At 39.9% G+C, this 19,649-nt stretch overlaps 3 protein-coding genes across 3 annotated transcripts in view; 2 read left to right on the top strand and 1 right to left on the bottom strand.

The window, feature by feature from the left end:
* Positions 1-584: 584 nt before the first annotated feature.
* On the top strand, positions 585-4,586 carry LOC124637460 (phosphatidylinositol-glycan biosynthesis class X protein). Its single transcript, XM_047173958.1, has 5 exons — positions 585-874; positions 1,276-1,420; positions 1,805-1,959; positions 2,542-2,695; positions 3,096-4,586. Exons 1-5 carry the CDS (start codon positions 729-731, stop codon positions 3,267-3,269), a joined length of 774 nt encoding a protein of 257 aa, XP_047029914.1. The 5' UTR covers positions 585-728; the 3' UTR covers positions 3,270-4,586.
* An 886-nt stretch (positions 4,587-5,472) lies between these two features.
* On the bottom strand, positions 5,473-6,582 carry LOC124637530 (POU domain, class 3, transcription factor 3-like). The gene is made up of 2 exons (XM_047174044.1): positions 6,350-6,582; positions 5,473-6,076 (listed from the first exon to the last, which is right to left on the bottom strand). Exons 1-2 carry the CDS (start codon positions 6,580-6,582, stop codon positions 5,473-5,475), a joined length of 837 nt encoding a protein of 278 aa, XP_047030000.1.
* Positions 6,007-19,649, top strand: part of LOC124637458 — a 100,002-nt gene continuing 86,359 nt past the window's right edge. Inside the window, exon 1 of the mRNA XM_047173956.1 lies at positions 6,007-9,513. Within this exon, the coding sequence (XP_047029912.1) occupies positions 6,581-9,513 (2,933 nt within the window). The 5' untranslated portion in view covers positions 6,007-6,580. The remainder of the gene's footprint in view (positions 9,514-19,649) is intronic.

Below are 19,649 nucleotides of genomic sequence, written 5' to 3'. Positions count from 1 at the left end.
GCCGGGACCTACAGTTTAACGTGCCATCCGAAACACAGCCAATGGTGTCTAAGATATACTTAGAAAGTACATACAGACTTAGAAAAGTTGCATTGGTACTTGCCTGACCTGGGATCGAACCCGCGCCCTCATACTTGAGAGAAAACTTAGAATAGAATGTAGGTACAATATAAATACAGATGTTACATTAAATGCATTTGGCGATCCTTCTACATTCTACCTTAACTTAACCTTCTTTTAACATTTTGGTCGGTATATACTGGCACAAATTCTACAAAAAAATCATCATGCAGCCATAAAGTACATAGAAAAAGAAAAATCTATTTTTCTTTTTTAGGATCTAACGGCAGCAACGATATTTTTTTGGGAAATTCAACCAGTTTTAAATTTTTTTGCAATAACAACATTTACAAAGATTTGACAAATCTAGATTGTCACTTGTCAGTGTCAAAATTTAATTATTGATTTCACATTTTCTTGTCTGGAAAGTTGCTTTATCTCAGTCTTACTTAAGGGATTTCTATAGCCATCTCTCTTTTGACATGCTTCTAATCTAGTAGAGTTTCTGTATGAATCTGGAACTCAGCTTTGTTATCGCGATGAACAAGAGATCCTTTTGATAAAAATGTAATTTCAAAAATCGGGGATATCATAATAAATTTTGAATTAAGTGTGTATATTTACATTTACAGTTATATTTTGGATATTAGCGGACTTAATTGTCAATCATGTTTCGTTACATCAGGCCTATTAAACTTATTAACTTGTTTATTTGTTTCTTAGTATTTTTGTGTTGTTTTCATTATCTATCAGCTAATGCTTGTGATTTCGACGTGAAATTGAAGCAAGTCCTCAAGAATCAAGGGTTTCACAGGTAAAGACTGCATCTACACCCATTGTTCCACTCATAATTCATAGCTTTTCCATGTAATTCACACGATAATGATAAACTTGGGATCATGCTTTATTTTAAGGATTTTTCCTATTAAATGGCAAATACGTACATAGGTTTCATTGATATTATGTCAATAACATCGTTTAATGCTAAAAAATCCAGATTTTTTGTCCTAGGAAAATTATATTTTAAGTGGGCATCAAAATAAAAATAAAACTTTAATACATAAGTATATGAAAACAGCACTATAATAGTTCCACTTATTTAAGAACATGTATAACACTACACTCTTAAAAGTAGTGAAATCGAACTTAAGTATTGTCAGGAAACAAACAATTAACATTCATATTTGTTCTTACCACTGTTTAACCGTTTTCCAGGAATATAACTTACGGCATAGTGTTCAATAGTGATGAGGACCAGTGCTGGTTGTACAAGGACTGTGTTATCGGGCTGGACCAGACATTACCGCATGGAGTGTACGCCAATCCTGATGAGTTGAGCACTCTGAGGCGGATGAGGAAGGTGATTGAATGATTATTTTAATTTATTAAAAACTGCACTAAATATAATAAAACAAAATGGTAAAATATTGTTTCATGTGAATAAAATAATGTTGTCTAATTATCAGAATCATTTAAACTTTCAAATAACTTATTAAATATATAAATAACTTTAGTTACATGCATACATTCACACACCATAAGAAAGACAGTATGTATTGAAAATAAATGGTAGAGAAAATAACCTAGTTGAGACATTTTCCTCAGAAGAAGTAGCTTAAATGTTATGGAAAATCTCTTTAAATAAATCCCATCTCACATAATATTTCTAACAACACTTAGATTAGATCATACATATTTATAGCAATTACTTCAACTAACAAATGATTCTTATCTATCCTTCCAGCTGAATGCAGTACCCAAGAACCGTATCAACACAGAGCTGCCAGCTGAGCACTCGTACCCCACCACCACTTATATTACGGAGAGAATCAAAGACTGTAAGGTGTATCTGTGGCTGCCGGTACATGCTCGTTACCATTTAGCTACGCCTGGTGGAGGGTATGTACAACTTAAGTAATAACAATAAACTTTATTTAATAAATTATGTAGCTGAGAGCACGTAAATGTCGGTCCTGCGCCTGATCTCTTTCCGGTCGTGTCGGATTCCCGTCCCATCGGGCTATGAGAGTGAAGGAATAGGGAGTGCACCTGTGTCTGCGCAAATGCTTGTGCACTATAATATGTCCTGCGCAGTTGGCTAATCTCCTTACATGAGAACAGCCGCCGTAGCCGATAATCGGCTAGGAGGACATCATTTAATTTTATTATTGTTATGGGTTTCAAGTTAACTCTAGACTCTAGCATCTTTTCCTTTAAAGTTTAGTTTTATTCATACCGGATTGATGATCATCAACTAAATTATAGTGTGTCAAAGTTAGAGATTGAACTTCAGCAATCTTTTACTTTGTACATTAAATGAAAATCAAAGAATGTACAAAAATCTTGAATATCAAAGAATGTTATAAATCTGAGTAGATTTTTCTTTACTTGACTGACCTAAACAACACACTCAAGTTAGACTTGAGTTAGAAAAACTCTATCTATATAGGTATTGATTTCCACATTAAATTATCATTCCAGCATGGCCAGAAACACCATAGGCCCTCCGAAGCTATACCTGCGCTGTCCAGATGAGCGGCTGGAGATGTGCAACAAGGATGCAGCCCGAGTCAACTTCCTCTGCAACGGCAGCTCTAAGGAAAAGTGTAGCTGGAAAGAGCTGCCTTATACTCTGGTGATTATACGATTATATTCTTGTACTTTGTAAAGTCGTTCTGTAAAATCTACAACCTAATATTATTAAGATGTATATTAATTAAGGGGTTCAATTTGAGCACACTTTAACTTTATATGTATGAATGTAGATAATTTTGTACTAAATAAAATGCAAGGTACCTACCTGTAATACATTTTCTGAAAACAACAAACAGTTAAGCTGATCTTGAATTGAACCTAGATCGCCAGTTTGGATTTTTCTCAAAAAATATTTTTGACTCAATTGTGCCACCTAAGTGCATTTTCAGAACACAAATAATTATAAAAATGTTTATAGGTTTCATTTTAATAAATTAATTGATGAAATATTTTTCTCAGTTGCTATGGTCTCGTACATAAATGTATTTTCTGTATTCCAGCTAACAGACACGCTAGTGTGGCCGATCCCCATAGGCAACATGGAGCACTTGCACGCGATATCAATCGGCACGGCGGTGGTGGTCGCCGTCGGCTCGCTGTACCTCATCAAGGCGATACACGAACACAAGCTCGTTACTATGGCTTTCAACCCTTATGGAGCGAGACATGATTAGTGTCATCCTCCATCCTCCGAGCCTTTTTCCCAACTATGTTGGGGTCGGCTTCCAGTGTAACCGGATGTAGCTGAGTACCAGTGCTTTACAAGGAGCGACTGCTCTATCTGACCCCTCAACCCAGTTACCCGGGCAACATATGATTAGTGTACTTTTAGTAAAATTTTTGTAAAGTGAATATTTATGGTATGTTGTCTTTTGTTAAAGTTATTAAAATTATTTACAATGTGTTAATTAATAGTGAGTGAGTTGACTATTTTACAAGAGCAAGGGATGGTTTAAAGTTTAAAGAAATCGAACGATTTTTTTTTACTGACATTTAATGCTTAAAAATATAAATAAATAATAAATAAATCTTTATTAGTACCTCAAATTACAAGTTACAAAAATAACAGTGAAACCACAGTAGGCACATATTGCCCCCTTTTAAAATCAGGCTATATTTAACTGTCCTTATTTTAGGACTGTAATCTGGATAATTTGACATGACCCCTAATTTTTAAGATATTTATTTTTACTGGCTTGTATGTAATATGCTGTAATGTGAGTGTGTGGTGTTAATAAATGAAAAACTGAACAATGAAGACTGATATAGTAGCCATTAGAAGCTCTATACTGTACATCGTAAAGTGGTGAGTAAGGTATTGCTAGATTTACTTTAAAATTGCTCATCAAAAATTAGTATTTCTTGTCTGACCTTTGTGAAATTGACGTTAAGGATAATAATTAAGTGAAAACATCAGTTTTTGAATTGAGTTAACAACAGTTTTTAAATGAAAATAATGTCAACGAAGTTATTGGGGGGAAATATAGGTATTTTAATTTTTATACCTTTTTTTATGAATGATGCTTTTACATTTATGACATTCCTCTTTAAATATTAATATTAATTTAAATACTTGATCAAAACAATGAAAATATAAAAGTACCTGTTATCAAAAGAACATGACAGTATTATCAATCTAGATGAAGCCGATGTAAATGCGAAAAATAACATGTATGTACTTACTAAGTATGTTTTATGCTTAAAGGTCTTTTGCCATAAAGTGTTGAATTTATGTATTTAAAAAAAAATATCTAAATAGACTCCGAATGATAATTAAATGAAATTATTCATTTCCACGCATCCCACAATTTTATATTGTTTATATTCATATTGACCTACTTACATATCAAAATTCATCATACATTCCGATAATGGCTATAAAATATATAGTTAATGTATTGAACATTTAATAATCGTCTAGTCACATTAAATTACATGTTGTAAGCTGTAATAGATATATCTTATCCAAAATAAATAATGTTGTTAATAAAGTGTTTTTTGCTGACACCCTTTTAATTCGGTGCCAAGTTTTTCTATAAAAATAATAACCAACGATATTATTTATCATCATGAAATCTTGAAGTTAAGGAATATTTTTTCATAGTCATTCATTACTGAGCAAGCGTAAAGGTTTCATTCTTTTATTTATTTTTTTATTGGTTGGTAATACTTACCATTTTTCTTCCTGAGGAGTCCAAATCTATCTACCCTTCAGTACGGAACCTTAAAAAACGAAAAACTTGTGTAAATTCTGCAATTTGTGGGTATTTGTGAAATAAAACCGAGTGTAAATCAGGCTAGTGCACAAGTCGTTTGTTGTGTGGTAAATGTTATTATAGTGGTAACAGAATAACATCATCTGTGAAAATTACCTACCTATTTATCATCGTTTATGAGAGCCTGGTAACAGACGAACAGTGAAGGCTGGTGATAGGGTACCGCTTTACCCTTTGGGTACGTTAACCCTTAAACCCCTCAAAGTAAGTAACGCCTTTAATTTTAACTTATGCTTATTTACGATTTGGTCGTTTAGCTACAAAATTCATATGTACACCGTCTGAATTTCAGGTGTCAATCCGCGCTCCATCTACCAGCATCTCAGCACAACGTCCGCGCGTGCCCCGACTCGCGCGCGCTGCACCGTGGCGCAGCCGTGTGGTGCCGACAGGTGGCGCCACTCGCCGCGCGTATTGATCCCTTCCTTCCGCACACGCGGATGAACGCGCCTCATCTCACGGATGTTCACGACAGCCATCCTTAAAACGCCCCTTCCATGTCCTAGCGCTACCTACTTCTGGTACGGCGAATTTATGTTCCTAAAGACATTTACAAAGTGCGTCGCCGTCTGTTCACACTATTCCTACTAGACCTAAAGGTTTATTTAGGAAGCGATCGCTGCGAGGTGTTTCCGTCAACATTGGGGCAGGACTTGTGCTGCAGTGCCTGGTGTGGTGAGGATGCAGTGTCCGGAGTGCAGCGCACGTGGCGGCCGGGCCGGGGGCGTGCCGCCGTGCGTACTCCGCGCGCCGCAGATATGGATTTAAGATTAACGAGGCCACGTAAACGCGGCGTCGCGGGGGCCGGGGCGCGCGCCGTGTTTACATGCGGGTGCAGGCGGCGGGTGCAGCGGGCGGCCGATCGATCGCTGGGCGGGGCGGGCGCGGGGCGGGCGCGGCGGGCGGCGGGGGGCGGGGCTCGCGCGCGCCGGCCGCCAGTCCGCCTCAGGGCCGCGTCCGCGCGGTCGTCGCCTGATCCCGCGGTGCGGCGCGCCGGAGTGTCTCCGCGGGTGCCCGGCGGCGGCGGCGAGCCTCGCGCCGCCCGCCCCCGCGCCGATGCCGCTGCCGGCCGCAGCCGCAGCGCCCCCCACCCGCCCCGCGCCCCTGCCGCTGGCCGGCGCCGCGCGCGCAGCCTGCTCTGCCGCGACCTAGCCGAGCGAGCCCCGCCGCCCGCGCACCCCGCGCCGCGCTTGCGCCCCGTGTTCCTGTGGGCGCGCCAACGCGACGGTACCGTGCAAGAGGTCCGCTGTGAAGATTACGACCCGCGTAACCGCATCCGTATCGCGCGTACCCCTACCGGTTGGCGAGTTATCCCGCGTACTAAAATCTTTGACTCTATACTTGTGACTAGCGCCCCGGCGCACGAACCCCTCGAGCCCGGAGCTCCCCCTGAGCGGCGCCGGCGCCGGCGCTCCGGCAGGCCGCGGCGGAGGCGCACGGACGCGACAGCGCCCGCGCCCGCCTGGCTCGCGCCCGACCTGGAGTCGCACATCCCGTCGCACACGATCGCGGTGCCGCGCGTGCCGCCCGCGCCGCCCGCGCCGCCCTCGCCGCCGGCGCCGCCCGAGCCCACGCCGCTCGACAACCTGCTGGCGGTGGCCGAGTTGGAGTTCAACCAGCAGCGCGGCGAGGAGGCGCTGGAGCTGGAGCTGCAGGCGGGCGCGCAGTACCCCTTCCTGCCCGAGGCCGAGGAGGTGGCGCGCGACGTCATGTCCTTCGAGCTGGGCGAGCCCAAGCCGCCAGACGAGATGTTCTTCGAGCAGCGCAAGACGCACGCGCCCGAAGTGCGGCCTTCTGAGGAAGACGCTTTCCACAATGACATGGGAGTGCATAAAGATCTATTTGAAACTATTAGTGAAGCGCACTACCTGCCCGAGCTCGGTGGGCCTCACGACGAGGCGCTGCTTGAGTCGTTAGTAGAAAAGGGTTGTGAGGATAATCAAATTCTTGGTCAGGCGCTCGACAAGCTGGCGCACCTAGTGCACGGGTCCGGCGACTACGCCGAGGAAGAGGACGACATGCTGCTGGGCGGCGCACCTGTCGCGGACATCATTGACCGGCTCGAGCAGTCGCTGGAGTCGCCCAGTCGGAGCAGCATGACGGCGGCGCAGGGGCTCCTCCACCTGCATCACATAGGGGACCACCTGCCGCCGCCGGATCAACAACAGACCATGGAGCAGTCCTACATGACAGACGAAGTGTTTGCGCCCGCCGACCCTCCTACTGAATGTGCACTTGACACGTTATCACAGACAGTGGCGTCACAGATGCAAAATGCTAACGAAGTTAACCATTTAGAATATGAGCATGATCAGAATGCCGAGAAGAGGCTACAAGAAGATGTTGGTAATACTGATGTAATGTATACTGAACAAGTACCTGAAATCCCTGCTCCCACCAAGGAGCAGAAACTACAAGCGTTACCGGATCAAAGTGAAGCAACGTTACCCAGTGTGAGTGAAATACCGATTCCACCTAACGATGAATCCGCTGAAAATGTCACAAATAACATTACACTCAAAATCGAAACCGACGATACAGTGTGTGACGAAGAGGGTAACTATTCAAATGCTATAAAAGAGGAAGACTCCAGCATAGATTTCATGAAAGACCTTGAAGATACGGCAAATGCTGTGGAATTGGTTGCTACGGATTTGAGTGTAAAAAATATAAAGCCTAAAAAATCTGCTAGAGTCGTGGCAAGCGTTGCGGAAACCACAAACACTATGGAAGATAGTATATCCGAAAAGGTTGACGACCAGCCTAAAGATCTGAGCGTGCAGCGAAGGTTACCCACCCCGCATGCGTCGCCGAGACGGATAGACATACCGCGAGCGCCGTCGAGAGAGTCGGATGCGATGCAGTCGCCTCAGCCGAGCGGCATCCCCGCCGTGCCCTCCTCGCCGGAAATATTTACCATGCCGCAGTCCAAGAGCAAACAATCATTGTTTTTAGAAACTTTGCTGTCATCGCCTTCACCTAAGATGTACACGTCGGAAGTGACCATTACAAAACAGCAATGTGAACCTTTAAACTTAGGCAAACATCGAAAATCCGCCAGTCCGACCGTAACGAGCTGCTCAGATGAGATTAGAAAGTTAAATAAAGAGTTTGGTGAACCACAAGAGAAAAAAGGAAGACGGGAATCGTCTGATGACTCGGTTAAAATAAACAAAGTATTCAACAAGTGCGACCGAGAAGAGCATGCAGTTGAGGCTCAGACTAAGACGAGTAAGAAACACGATAAGGAAGAAAAGCTCCCATCAAAATATATTGAGAAAATGAGTAAAATGAGTCCAATCGAACAGCTGCACAGTCTAAGAACGAGTGCTACTTTCAACATTCCCGATCCTATGTTGGTCCCGAAAAACAAGCTAAATATCATTCTCTCAGCTCCAGCTATCGAAATCCCATTGATGCTAATGAACTACCCGGAGCTAAGATTACCGGAAGCGTTTGCTTACCCACACGTCCTTCAGGATCCAGACATACTCGTCATATCATTATCGCAATTAGAAGGTATTATTATGAATGAAACCAAACGGCCGGAGTCGCCGATAAAAGAACCAAAGCCGCCTACGCCAAAAAGTACGATAAGTACATCGAGTAGCGAAAACACAACGACCACGAGTCAACCCGACCATATCAACTCCAGCACGCAGCCGAAGCCGATCCCGTCGATGGACGCGCTGGCGGGCGACATCGACGCCGCCACCTCGGCCGCGCTCAACCAGATGCTCTGGCTGCCCTACATCAGTCAGCTCGAAGCTATGGCTGCATGCTCGCAAAACATGGATTTCTTAAAAGCTCTAAACTCCTCTGGCTATGCCGGACAAGGTTATCCAGAATTATCACAAGTTTTTAATCCAAATTCCCGTTTTGCTGGACCAACGGGTTTCCCGGTGATGCCGCCGATGGACTATGAAAATCGCATGCAATACGCAATGTGGCAAGAAGCAATGAACCATTCGAACCAACAACAACAAGCGCAGAGAGCGCAAAGCCAAGCCAAAGCTAACGAGTCGCAGGCGAAGGAGATGGCGGCCAAATCATTAGACGTGCAGAATCCATTTGTTCACTCGACAAAGAGCCATCATCAAAATAAATCACACAGCAGTATGTCGTCACGATCTAGTCCGATGGCTAACTACACCGCGAGCCAGCGAGCCGCCATGCAACACAACTCGTTCCTGCAGAGCATGTACCCGGGCATGAACCCGAACATACGGCCGAACATGCCGCTGCCGGGCCTGCAGATACCGTACTTCAACCCCAACTTGATGGGCAGCCAGCGGTCGCCGCGCAGCGGGGCGCAAAAGAGCCCGACCTCGCCGTACTTCCCGAACAACAACTACCTGCAGTCGATGAAGCACTCGGAGGCGCAGGCCCACCAGCGGAGTAGTTCGACTAGTTCGCAGGAGTCGCCGAGGCCGCGGATCAGTGTAAAATCGTTGCAAAACTTGTTGGAGCCGAGTGCGGTGGCGTCGGCGTCGTCGTCGCGGCGCGCGGCCCCTGCGGCGGCGCTGCGGCGGCGCGACGAGCCCGAGGTGGGCAGCACCACGCCGCTGGGCGAGCCGCAGCACCTGCCGCCGCACCCGCACGACCCGGCCTCCTTCCACTTGTGGCATCCGCTGTTCGGCAAGTGAGTCACTTTCATTAATGTTTACCGCTTTTACAAATATTTGCATGTTCAAAATAAGAATTCGCCGTATTTACTTTTCTTATTGGAGTTTCTTTGACTTCATAATTACCATGTGCTTTAACAGCGCAGGCGGTCGTTCGAGACGTTGTGAATTCTAAGAAAATAAATTATGAGTATTAGGTAGACGAGTACTTACATACCTACATTTGCTTGTTCGTCGGTAAACTGTTTCCATGTAAATCATTTATTTTCGTTTAAAATATCAATTATTCGTCGTCGCTGACACGTATTCATGTAACACATTTCACGCTATCTTTGGCAAAAAATACCGACATTTGTTATCATAAATGTCCATAGTTATCATGCATCAAAGTACGCCTCTTTACATAAATATGTAAGTAAATGACAGAAGCGCATAAACCTGTTGTCGGAGTTGGGTACGATGTTAGCAGAGGCAACAGACTTGCTAGTTAATATAGAACACAATATACTTGGGTAATATTGTATTGTTTATTTATTCTGGGACGTTTATTGGGTCAGGCCGGCGGGCGAAGCTAATTTTGACAGAATCGATCGGCTACCAAAATAGTGGCGAAGTTGAAGGGTTAATATGTTGGGCTTTGGGTCAGTCGTCTTGTCAACATTTAATTAGAACGGAGACAAAGCTGAACGGAAGCTTGCTGATTGCTATGGGACATACGACAGGGGGGATCCAGGACCCTACTGCGACCTACGTATATGTACTTGCTTTAATTTAGTATGTTTACGATGATGATCCTGTCATCCAAATATTTATTTAGACGCAAGTTTTTTCAGAAAGAGTGTCTGTTTCAATGGATAGTTAATTGTGAATAAACTATTTAACAATTGTTGATGAAAACTATTTCTTCAGAATGTTTACCTAGATAGCTAAAACATGTGATTTTCTTTATGGATATTATCTAATTGAATGATATTCTTTTCAAACTTACCTATCTAATTGATGTTTCCTTAACAGAATTAACTAGCCGCAAATAACTTCCATACAAATTCGTAAACAATACTATAACAGAATGAATTACTATCCTCGTATCACGTTAGAAACATACTCTGTACCTATGCATACATTTTAATTGAGCAGAACGTTTGATGCGCTCGTCTGTGTGTGCGCCAATAAAATAGGTACAAATTGATGTAATTAATTTAGAGAAGCACAAATTAGTGCAGATAATAAGTATTTACATTGCTGCAGGCAAGTGACATATCGTTGGAGTCTTGATCATATTATGTTATTTATTGGAATGTTAATTTAAATACAATTTAGGTACTAAGTTAAAAGTAGATTAATTTGACATCGAATTATTCTACTGTGGTGATCAAATAATACAAGAGTTTATTATTTCTTAACGATTTTTTAAGAATTCAGCTTGTCTGTTTTATAATTTAGTTTTTCACAAATTTAACAAACACCGATGCAGCGTTTTTCCAGAAACCAAGTGCCCGATATCCAGGGGATTATGTGCTTACTTGAGATAGAATTTCGACATTAGCCCCATATAAGCATGTCAAATTTCTAGTAAAAACCTCCAGACTTAGATTGGTTATTGAAATCAGCATAAGATTAGTGATATACCTCTACCTACATACTTATAGCCTAAAATCTGCCGCAGGATAAGATTATGCGACTGCGCAAAAGCCACAAGGATACCAATAAACCAGCTTAAAGCATCCAGTAGTGCCATGCTTTTGGACCAGAATTATGACTCATAATGTTTATTATGTACTCAAAGCGTGCTCGTTACTTTTTATCATCACTGTTTTATTATTTCACTGACTAGGTACTGCTCTTATCTTAAGTAGGTAAAGTTTATATACCTATTTGCCGTGGACTTAGGTAAACTAGGACTTGGGTAACACGGATTTTTTGGTCCTTAGGTGCTAAAGTTTTATAGGGTTACCCGGGTAACTGGATTGAGGAGGTCTATTAAGAATTCGCTCCTTGTAAAACATTGGTACTCTGCTGCATCCGGTAAAAAAAGAAGTTGACCCCAACATAGTGGGAAAAGTCTAGGCAGATAAATGAGGTACGAAAGTGTTTATTTACGTTTTTAGGACGTTAAGTAAACTTAGATAATTATAGTGTTATATCGGGCATAAAAGACAGGTATTTTCAAATTTTTGGTCACTACACTCTTTATGACACATTTCTGCATATATTTAATTAGAGATCATGAAGTATTGAATTGTTTACTGGAAATCTTAGACACAGTTTGTAATAAAGTTGTTAATTGTTGTAATTTCAACAATTAACAACTTTACTGTACCAAACACACATATACTTGTAATTAACAAAATCGATACCGCATCCTTGAGGCGACTGTGATTTGACATACAAACTGAACACCAGCATGTTCTCATAATTAAATATTTAAACGTCCCTACAAAGACTGCAGTATATAATTACGTATCTACCTACTTCAAAGCGAATCTATCGTTTAAACATTCATAAAGACATGCGACTACAGACGAAAATAAATACGGTTTCTCGATTATTACTTCAAATCGATACATCGTTTGTACAGACAGAATAATCGTATTACAAGCTGCGAATTTATATTCGATTTATATACAACAAAGGAATTTATTTATATATATATTATAGATATATAATGGGTACAGGATTTAAGTTCATTTTGATGAATTATGTATTTTTGATTTTAGTATGTTCGTTTGCTAATAAAGATCGATTGAAGCAAGGCTAAGCAAAGCAAGGGAAATCTGTGTTCTTGGAAATCGTTAAAGAAAATGTTTTTAAACGTTGTTTTTATCTTTAGCTCATTAGCAGGACTTATAATCGGATTTTCTTTGAATCAGATAATTATCAAAAAATAAAAATTGATGAGCAGTCCAATATTGGGACTACATTTGGTGTATCTTTCTATTTTCGTAGTATGTAAGTAAATGCTTAGTAATCATTGCCGAGACATTTTGTAGGTCAAGACGTAATTTTTTATCATTAAAAAAAGTAAATTTACCTAGTTTTAAGCTGGAAGTTTCGGAAACTTTAGTACATCCCTGACAAAGTTTAACACAAAATACTTCAGATTATTCCTAAAGGCCTGTAGGAAAGGCCTTCAGGTATGCGCGTTTTTATTCAGTTTACTACGAAGAATTTTCAGGGTAATTTCAGGTACTTAGGAAATTACCAGAGAGTGACTGCCTATCTGACCTCCTCAACCCAGTTACCCGGGCAACCCAACACCCCTAGACGAGACTGGTTGTCAGACTGACTGGCTTCGGACTACCCGTAACGACTGTCAAAGATGTTCAAATGACAGCCTTAGCAGATGCCTAAAATTGTGAACATGCTAGAGGTATACTTTCCTAAAAAAGTATTAACAACGTTGTGAGCCCGTAAATAGTTTATATTCAAGCATTTACGCAATCTCGTCCCCGATATTCGTAGGTGTTTCAGCCATTTTAGTCGCTACCTTTAAACTTTAAATAGAAGCGACCTAGTTTCGGCTTTTATAACCCGATTTGCTATATTTGACGTAGCTCGTATAGCTCTATTACTAGCCTTATCTAAAGGAAAATCTTTTAAATATATTCATTTTATATTGCATGTGCAGCCTGGATCAAGTAGCAGTGTGCAGCCTAGATATTGTAGGAATTGTTAGGCAGTTTTCCTGATATTTAGAAGACGTGCGTCTTATACTAATGACACTAAAATAATAAAAAAAGCCACACGTACATGCAACAGTCTAGTTTGCCATCACGTGAGATAAAGACCGTACGAATAAATAAAATGAAAATACAAGGGTTTGATATCGTACAATTTGGCCATATGTCTAAAACCTAACGAGATTCTTATGGAATAAAAAGTAAAAATAATTTAAAACAACTCGCAAAAGAAAAGAAAAACATTCGACTTTTTTTCTGCCACTACACAATCGGACCATATCAAGTAATTTTCATATTACCATTTCACATGTCGGACAGTTTTCCATACATTAGACATTAATAATATATGTTCTAATCGTCGACTTCAGCTGTAATCTAAAACTGTTAGGCTTCGCACAAACTGGGTCAGCTTTGTTCTAGAAAAGCTTTGAAGAAACTGATCATTTATTGACTTCCTAATAATTGAGGGGTGCATTTTCAGTTGATGGATGTAAAGGGAATTTTAAATCTGTAACGTGTTGCAAGTAAGGATATAAGTTTTCATGAGTCGTGGAGTAAGTGTCATGAAAGAACTGGATATGCGGGATTGATAGACATTTGAATTTATAAACTCGTCTTTGAACGAACAGAAAAGGAAAGCTTCTATGATGTTACTTTTCGGTTTATATCTTTAGAACACAGTACTCTCATCCTCTCAACGGTTCTGAAATGCTAAATCAGTTAGGACAAGTTGAGTTTCTTATTGTATATAGATTTTTAAACGTTAATTATTGACAATGTTTCAGGACTTCAAACCAGTTTTAATAACACTGCATATTCATTAATGGCCTTACTACAAAAACTTTAACAACTGTTTTACACTTGTCTAAAAAAAATGTGGCTCCAAAATGAACCATATGTCAACGTCATAATTTGACATTTTTTTAGACAAGTCATAAACTGACGTTAAAAAGTTTTTGTAGTAAGACGGTAAAAGTTTTATCTTTTTTATTCCACATCGCGTGAGTAAAATCGATTGGTCCCACATGTGCTAGTATTATGGTTAATATTCAATGTAATAGTCCTACTTTATAAAACTATGTTTTTAAGTATCCGTATCATTATATGACATATTAAAAAACTTAAAAAATTTCACGAGAAATTCTGCAAATGATAAGTACCTAATTGGTACTATTAGCAAACTTAGACAAGGTTCTTTTGAACAAATAATAGGTTTCAGGAATTTTGTACCACGTACACGTATCCTTGGCAGCCATTACGGGTAGTCAGAAGACAGTAAATCTGACACCAGTCTAACCAAGGGGTATTGGGTTGCCCGGGTAACTGGGTTGAGGAGGTCAGGCAGGGCAGTCGCTCCTTGTAAAGCACTGGTACTCAGCTACATCCGGTTAGACTGGAAGCCAACCCCAACATAGTTGGGAAAAGGCTCGGAGGATGAGGATGATGAATGCACACATATGCATATGGGTCAGAAGAAATAATCGTGTGCGAAATTACTTTTGATATTTTCCTTAAAAAGATTCTTGCAGAAAATAAAACGCACAAACTAAGTAACCACACTAAATATTATCCTTCTGGAAACCAGCCAGTATGTAAATATATCTTTTATCAGTTTTGTACCTACGTGTAATGATGGCTTAAAAACCTTTTTTCTGTCATATTTTCCTCAATACAAGACTGTTTATCCAAAGATATTATCTCTTACCTAAATAAATTAAATTCCATCCTTTCAGCCCCATTAAGTCTAAGCAGTTATTTCAGACGCCTGTGATTGGCTAATGTCGTCCGTGCTCGACTGTGATTGGTCGAGTAAAGTTTAATCTCGCGTCAGATTGGCTAGTGTGCTGTTTCAGTTTACGTGATGCCATATTGATGCTTTATTAGGTCGAAGAAATATTATGATTTGAAAAGTTTTATTAGTTCTTTGAGATCTTGCAGAACATACGTAGTTGTAGGTACCTAATATCGTGTGCAGCACAGTTACTACAAGGGTTTTTTTACTTTGATTCTCATGTATGTGATGTAAAAGCTACAAGAGTTTTGCTTTAAATAAAGTGAAAATTTAATCCAGAATTTGGAATTAAATGGACATACCCGTGTCTACAAATTACGAACTTCTCTTTGATCTAAACTACTTGAGAATACTACAATTTATCCATTGCTTCCCTCCGTTAAAATTGTGTCTATTTTAACCACTATTTAGGCTTGTTATGAAATACTTTGAAACAGTAAAATTGTGAATGTTTTGTGCAATATTTTGCAGTCGGTTTGTCCTCATTTAACCGCAACTTGTTGCTCCTCATTTCTTATGTAATAGTTACCAACAGCCATCCAAAATACTGACGTTAAAAATTTGCTGTTTACCTACTATTAGTTGGCAACCAATTTTCGCCGAATTTAAAACATTGGCTATAAATTTTCGTCGAATTTAGAAGTTCGGTGTATACTTTGTAAAAGAATATTATTCTAAGAACCGCATCATAAATATGCTAATTACAATTTATTACTTTTTCAATTTCATGAAAATTTTCTACTTAGGTATTAATATTAACATTCGCGATTTTCATTGAAATTAATAACTCGACAAAGTCAAAGGGAAACGGTAGAACGAAAGTCTTTGATTACTCAATTTTAATTAAAAGGAACATTATTGCAGTGTGCAGTAAAATGTGTTATGTCTCTATAAATCTGTGTGTCTTTGTCTAGCTTGGGGGTGGTGTGTATGTCTGTCTCGGTCGCACGTACGTCACTGAAGCTGGCCAGGGTTCGGCAGGCTACATTGATTTTATTGTGATTCGGCCGTGTTCGATACTGCGATGTTTGGATATTGGACGCGGCTCCGGACGCCTCGGCCACTGCCTGTCAGTTTCGGCTCTAAAACTTCGAGGAAAAGGCTTTGTACGTCTTCTTTGCTTTGTTATTTTAGTTTCTCTTCTCCAGACTTCGAATAAAGCCATCTGTTGTTTTGGCTTTTGTTGCGTCCTAAATAGAAAATTCATTACTACCTCTTAGCTTTAAAAACGCCTTTCAATTTATCAAGTTGTGCAACCAATTCCTCTTCAACTGCAGATTAATGCAATAACAAGTTATTTCCTCTTTGCGACCTCACAGATCTAGGTCCTGACCTATCCAATTTTATTATCGACTTTTCATTTCGTTCTGAATAACAAAGTTTTAAAAACAAGATTATACCTGATAACGACATTTTTATTTTCATCGAAAATAGTAAATCTTTCGTAGTTTTTGAAAGGTGAAACTATGTTGTCCTAGTTAGATAGGACGAAGGTATTCGCATATTTGGAAGATGCGAGAAAACAGCTATCAATTTGGCAGAACGCTGAGCGCTACTTCAGTTTCTAGGTCACATAGGGTCACGCTCTTCAAGGAAATTCCACATGGATACACCGAATATTTGCCTGACCTGTCTTAATGGAATTTAGGACTCAGCTTTTGCAACTACTAAGCTAACGATGCTATATTAACAAGGATATTTTGCAATAGGTCTCGTATAAATATCTCAATCATTACCATACATTTCTGAGGTCCCACGCATATCATCGGTGACATCTCTATTGCATCTGATAGTTGCATCTATTGGCAAATTGGGTTCTCACACAAATCTCCACGTGACACATTCGCAGTCAACCTGCATCCTGACCTAGTAGGCTGGCCTATTATCCTATCACGCGCACCTAGTAGGTGCATCCTGTGCAGGTAGTAGTTCAAGCATGGATAAATGTTAATGGTGTGAAGGGTTTTCATCGAATTGACCTAATGTGGAATAAATAGGTCCCCTACCACCTGCACTTTAGTTATGAAATTATAATTACTATTTTTCAATCATCCTGACCAAATCTACAAACGTCATAATGTAAAATTACATTTCGTTTGCGCATGACCCGATTTGAAAAAAAAAACTTTACCCATTTATTTAGGAAGGCTTTATTTAGGTATCTTTTAATCCGGCCAGGCGAGCTGGAATCAGGTCAAGGTCTTGCACAGCCAATAGGCAGCTTCCTGCGAGTGTACCTATGTTTTGACGTTATTGCAAGCCCTAGTTGTTGGCTGCGATTAATGAGATTGTGGACTTGTAAAGGATTAGTGATATGCCTTTGTGGGTGACTGAATTCTATCATGGGCATAATTTTGGGGATATTGTTTAGTAATATTGTTTCTTTGCTTACGTTAGTCCTCGGACTATAAGAGTGAGGGAATAGAGGTCACCTGTGTATGCGAAAATGTTTGTGCACTACAATATGTCCTGTGCAGCTGACTTGTTCTGTATAAATCTGGTTCTTCTCACCTAATAGACAGACATGTGTTGCTGGGGAGTTTGTTGCGCCACTTCTTCTTTCCAGCAAAAACACATAGGAAGTGGCGAAGGGCAGGCGTTCTGTGGGCTGCCTTTTGTTTTTGACTTTCGAAAAGTGCTGATTTGTCAGTCTAATTTGAATAAACGTTTTTGAGTTTGATGGAGATATCCTTAGATTTCGCAGCAGCTTGGCCACAATCGGTCTGGAATACATTAAATTAATAGTATTCTCCTAACACATGCTATTAACCAACTCTTATATTTTAAGTGGTTAGAAGACCGTTCTCCCAGTACGCCTAACTAACCGATTTTAACTATGAGTCGTTAGTTTTTCTTAGGAATGCTGTAAAGATCATTGATCTACATCGAAATAATCGCTAAAACACCGCAGTTTACTGTTCTCATCTTATTTTGCAACTATCTGAGTAATTTGCGGTGTACCGATTATGCGGAACGACCGTGCTGGCATTTTAATATAGGCATATTTTTTTAAAGGAAATGTATTTTCAGTAATTATGGCATTTACGTGTACGAGGACTTTAAATGATGCGGAAACATAGTATTTTTAAGTGGTTGGACGTAGGGTATCGTTTTACCCAACTGTGCCAGAAAGAGGGTTACGAAGGTTTTGAATACATCACAAGAGCTTATAACAACATTGAAAAATAAAGTTATTACATAAATGTATTATGTCGGAAATATACGCCAAATAAAATCCCCCAGTTCATACCTGCAAGAACTTTTATGGACCATATATTTCCTAGAAAACAGGTTGTATTCAAAAAAGATATGTTCCAAATAGTTTATGGTGCAACTCCATTTAAATTTCGAACAGCACAAAATTGTTCGTTACGTTTTTTGACAGTTGGTCAGATTAGAACCGCGAGCTCGAGGTATTGTTTAGACAGTTTGTTTACGTTGCAATTCTATTCAGAAGCTTTATTCTGATTAAAAAGCTTGCAACTGAAATACCACATTTATATAAAATACTTTGTTTAACCGTCAAATCCGTAGCGGACCCCAATCGGGGTCTGAACATCAATGTCACCGTAAGCTCGGTTTAGACCCCAATTGAGGTCTGCGAATCAGTCATACACTTTCCTAATTATTTACGCTCATATTTATTTTCTTTCCAATCAAACCACATTTGTGAGTACTAAATAAAATAACTAAATAAATTTAAATTATTTTTACGCATTCAAACCTTTCATATTTAGCATCCCGTTAGAAATATACCTTTTTAAAATCCAATCGTAATTACCGGGAATTCTGATCGAACTCGCCATGTTTGTTTACATTAGTTGTTTTTTTTAATTTGAAGACGCATAGACAAGATGGCGACGGTGATAGAAGTTTTGCATCGAATGATCCGATTCGTTAAAATAAAGAATCGATTTAATAATTTTATATTATAATATTACTAAATTGCACTTTTGTATAGGTACTTACCATAATCTGAAAATAAATTAGGAAAAGTAAAATGACTTAATTTATTTTGAAAAAAATGCTAGAAAATCAGTGGTAGAAAATACGTTGTAGCCGGAATAAAAAAAATCTTCGGTTTTTAGGGTTTCTGAAGACGGCAAATGAAGACTTATTTATTTCTTCGGGTGTTTTATGTGCAGGATTCCTGTAGACCTGCCAAACTTAATGGCGATTCGTTACTTCCAACTTTTTAACTGAGCGGCAAAGCTATTTGACGAGAGCCGTAGTTAGGTGTAGTTATCGCAAAATTTTATGACGATTTCATTGTTTGAAAGGGCAAATAGTTCGCTGTTCATCGAAAGCTGGTCCAAGATGGAAAGATGGCCGCCGCCGACTTATTTTTAACCGACTTCCCAAAAAGCGGAGGTTCTCAATTCGACCGTTTTTTTTTGTATGTTTGTTACGCGATTACTCAGCCATTTATTTATCGATTTTAATGATTCTTTTTTTGTTTGATAGCGTATACCTCCGAGGTGGTCCCGTTATCATCAGGTCAGGATCTGATGATGGAACCTTGAGAAATCGAGGGCGACTTTCGAAAGTTGCAGAAATACATAGGTTGAAATCTTATCACTCAGGTGTTTGCCTGTTAGCACTATTCAACAGTGAAGGTTTTGAGCTGAACTGATGATGGAGACCAGTGAAGTTCGAGGGAACTCGACAACTGAATATTTAA

The sequence above is a fragment of the Helicoverpa zea genome, chromosome 16 (genome assembly GCF_022581195.2).
Source record: "Helicoverpa zea isolate HzStark_Cry1AcR chromosome 16, ilHelZeax1.1, whole genome shotgun sequence".
Lineage (NCBI taxonomy): Eukaryota > Metazoa > Arthropoda > Insecta > Lepidoptera > Noctuidae > Helicoverpa > Helicoverpa zea.
The sequence above is the reverse complement of the archived record's forward strand: the minus strand, read 5'-3'. Positions and strand labels throughout refer to the sequence as shown.

Bases quoted from the DNA above. Each gene is read 5' to 3' on its own strand.
- LOC124637460 (XM_047173958.1), top strand. From the start codon at position 729: ATGTTTCGTTACATCAGGCCTATTAAACTTATTAACTTGTTTATTTGT. The intron at 875-1,275 runs GTAAAGACTGCA...ACCGTTTTCCAG, and splicing joins AAGAATCAAGGGTTTCACAG to GAATATAACTTACGGCATAG. The intron at 1,421-1,804 runs GTGATTGAATGA...CTATCCTTCCAG, and splicing joins CTCTGAGGCGGATGAGGAAG to CTGAATGCAGTACCCAAGAA.
- LOC124637530 (XM_047174044.1), bottom strand. From the start codon at position 6,582: ATGACGTCGCGCGCCACCTCCTCGGCCTCGGGCAGGAAGGGGTACTGC. The intron at 6,077-6,349 runs GTCGGGCGCGAG...GCGCGCCCACAG, and splicing joins GACGGGATGTGCGACTCCAG to GAACACGGGGCGCAAGCGCG.